This window comes from Gaeumannomyces tritici (genome assembly GCF_000145635.1).
Source record: "Gaeumannomyces tritici R3-111a-1 unplaced genomic scaffold supercont2.73, whole genome shotgun sequence".
In the NCBI taxonomy this organism is placed as follows: Eukaryota; Fungi; Ascomycota; class Sordariomycetes; order Magnaporthales; family Magnaporthaceae; genus Gaeumannomyces; species Gaeumannomyces tritici.
The window spans coordinates 1-2,889 of NW_008804617.1; the positions used below are offsets into that span (position 1 = coordinate 1).

At 56.7% G+C, this 2,889-nt stretch overlaps 1 protein-coding gene across 1 annotated transcript in view; it reads right to left on the bottom strand.

Moving 5' to 3' along the window:
* Positions 1 to 848: 848 nt before the first annotated feature.
* GGTG_13889 (hypothetical protein) overlaps positions 849 to 2,889 on the bottom strand; it is a 3,389-nt gene continuing 1,348 nt past the window's right edge. Inside the window, exon 4 of the mRNA XM_009231813.1 lies at positions 849 to 2,701. Within this exon, the coding sequence (XP_009230077.1) occupies positions 955 to 2,701 (1,747 nt within the window). The 3' untranslated portion in view covers positions 849 to 954. The remainder of the gene's footprint in view (positions 2,702 to 2,889) is intronic.

Below are 2,889 nucleotides of genomic sequence, written 5' to 3' on the forward strand. Positions count from 1 at the left end.
GCGGCGGGCTTCTACTCGGGCAGGCCCGCGCGGCGCGTGGTGCTCAAGTACGTGCGCGACGTGGAGACGAGGTTCCGCGAGGTGCGCTTCGCCGGCACCATGCTCACGGACCACAGCCCCGGGAGGTACGAGGACGCGCTGAAGCTGCTGCAGCAGGGGGTCATGCCTTTGTGAGGGTTGTGCCGTCCTTGTTTTTATCTTGAGTTGTGCCGTCCTTGGTTTTATCTTGAGTTGTGCACATTCTCCTCTGGCTTGCAGGCTTTTTTTTTATACCTTTTTTTGGGCTCTGGCCGGTGGCGTTGTTTATTTCATCACAAAGATTCATTTGGTCACTGCATGGCTATGGTTGGTGTAAATGTGTATTGGCAGCCCCACAAATCCCGAGGCCCCACACCGGCCGGTGCTGCACCGGTCGGTGCCGGCGATCGGGCCCCCGAATGGTTCAGGAAGGTCTTGCTACTTTTCCATATGCCCGATTGAAATCCACGTTGCCCCCGTCACAAATATCATGTTCAATCCGGATTCAATTGTTGACGCACCCACACCGAAAACGTGCATGTGCGATCGGGAGGCCCACGCAAACCAGTCGCTGTACGACGACCATTTTTAGCTATAGTAGTCAAGGCTACCAATTAATAGCGTTCTGCAAGTCCAAAAAAAGATGGTATTCAGAGAGGGACTTGGCCCAAAGGGCCGGGCGCGATGCACGCGGGGTCACGTAACCGCGTGGCCTTTATGTAATCAAATGACTTGCACGAACAGCGAAACATGAACAGAGGAACAGAGAAACACGAACAGAAAAACACAAACAGAAAAACACGAACAGAAAAACACAAACAGTGGCATAAATTTGAGATGACAAAGGGTACAGGGCGTCGAGCAAATCCTCATCTCTATAGCAGTCGATGTGCAGCCAGATAAGGTTTGGCTGAATGGCAGTGGGTATCCCATCGGCTAAGGGTCGAAGTAGGATCCCTGTCGCTCGGGCATTGGTCCCTGCAGTTGGCGGTGGCGCAGCGGCCGTGGGTCGTAGCCGGAGCGTCTCTGTGATGACTCTGGCGGTGGCGACCGCTTGCGCCAGAATCGCGGTTTCTGCTGCTTCTGCAACTGTGGCTTCTGTTGCTGCCCCTGCGTCTGCTGCTTTTGCAGCTGTGGCATTTGCTGCTGCCCCTGCGTTTGCTGCTTTTGCAGCTGTGGCATTTGTTGCTGCCCCTGCATCTGTGGCATTTGTTGCTGCCCCTGCATCTGTGGCATTTGTTGCTGCCCCTGCATCTGTTGCTCTTGCAGCTGTGGCGTTTGTTGCTGCCCCTGCGTATGTTGCTGCGTCTGCGCTTCATATTGTTGCTGCTGCGGTCTATTTTGCTCCTGTGGCTTGCCTTGCTGGGGATTCTGCTGTTGTAGGGGCAGCTCCTGCGGCTCTTGTGAAGGCTGCGGTTGATGAACCTGCAATTGTGGCTGTTGTTGGAGATGCTGTTGCTGAAGCGGCAGCTCCTGTGGCCTTTGTGGGAATTGCGGTTCATCTTTCTGTCGAGACTTTTGTCGTTGGTGTTGCTGCTGTTGACCATCTCGCATGGCCGCTGGCGGAAGAGGGAAGAGCATAATCTCGTCTCCGAAACCGTTATCCGGACAAAAGTCACTCACTAGAGGGGCCGCGGCTCCCGCGCTCCCTTCGGCTGCTTCGGCGAGCTGTGCCTTTGGAGGCCGTGGCGATGGGGTGGGAACCGGAGGCAGCGGACGTGGTGGCGGCGGCCCTAGGCGAGGTGGCAGGGTCACATATCTGGGGTTGGGGGTACTGCCCTTGCCTTTGCCCTTTGTCGATGAGACGACGTCAGGCAGCCTCGCGCCTCCGACCGTGCTTCCGTGGTCACTCTTGTCGCTGCCGTGATCGCTCTTGGTGGGGCTGCCGATGGGGCCCAAGACAAGGTCGATGTTGTAGTACTCCTCTGAGTCTGGCGCTGGCCTAGAAATCGGCAGTGCTAGTGGCGGTGGTTTCGGGGAGGCCAGGGGACCGCTTGTGCCGCCATCATTGTTGCTGCCATCGAGCCAAGCTGGGTCAGATTCGAGGCCGTAAAACTCCTCCTGGTCCGCAAACGGCTTTCGGCTCCGAGAGGCTTTGGCGGCCTTCATGAGATGGCGGTGGTACGGATCTCCCATGACTTCTTCATGACTTGAGGGAAGTGGAGCTACGAATGGAGCTATAGGTGGAGCTGTACGGGATGCCTTCTTCTTCTTCTTTTCTTGTTTCCGTTGCTGCCGCTGCGGCGCCGTGAATGGGCCCATGGGCGTTAAGCTTGATTGCGAGTTTTCGGCCGTGCTTCCGATGGGATTCGATCTCTGATTCTTATCCCGAATGATTGCCGTCATGGCTGTGCCTTCGCTTCGCGGGTACTGTGAGTTCAGGCCCTGACGGAAGGCTGCTTTGCGCTTGCGCCAGACGAAGAACCACACGAGGACAAGGCAGAAGAGTATCGCGAGGATACCGATGATGATACCGGCAATACTGCCGGCTGATAGCACCCGTCGTGCTGGCTGGGGCGGCTTGGAAGCAACAGGATACTGAACGGCCCAGATGGTGGTGGCGGCGGCCGGCGTTGGCTGCCCTCCAATTTTGCCCACTTGGGACGGGGCCGAGGTTACATGGCCGACCGACGACCAACAAGGGGTCTGGCCACCCAGGGCGCTCGTGAAAGGGGAAAATCCTCTTGTAGGAGGGTGAGAGCCGTATTAGTGCTTTGCGAGAGAGAGAGAGAGAGAGAGAGAGAGAGAGAGAGAGAGAGAGAGAGAGAGAGAGAGAGAGAGAGAGAGAGAGAGAGAGAGAGAGAGAGAGAGAGAGAGAGAGAGAGAGAGAGAGAGAGAGAGAGAGAGAGAGAGACGAGAGAGAGAGAGAGA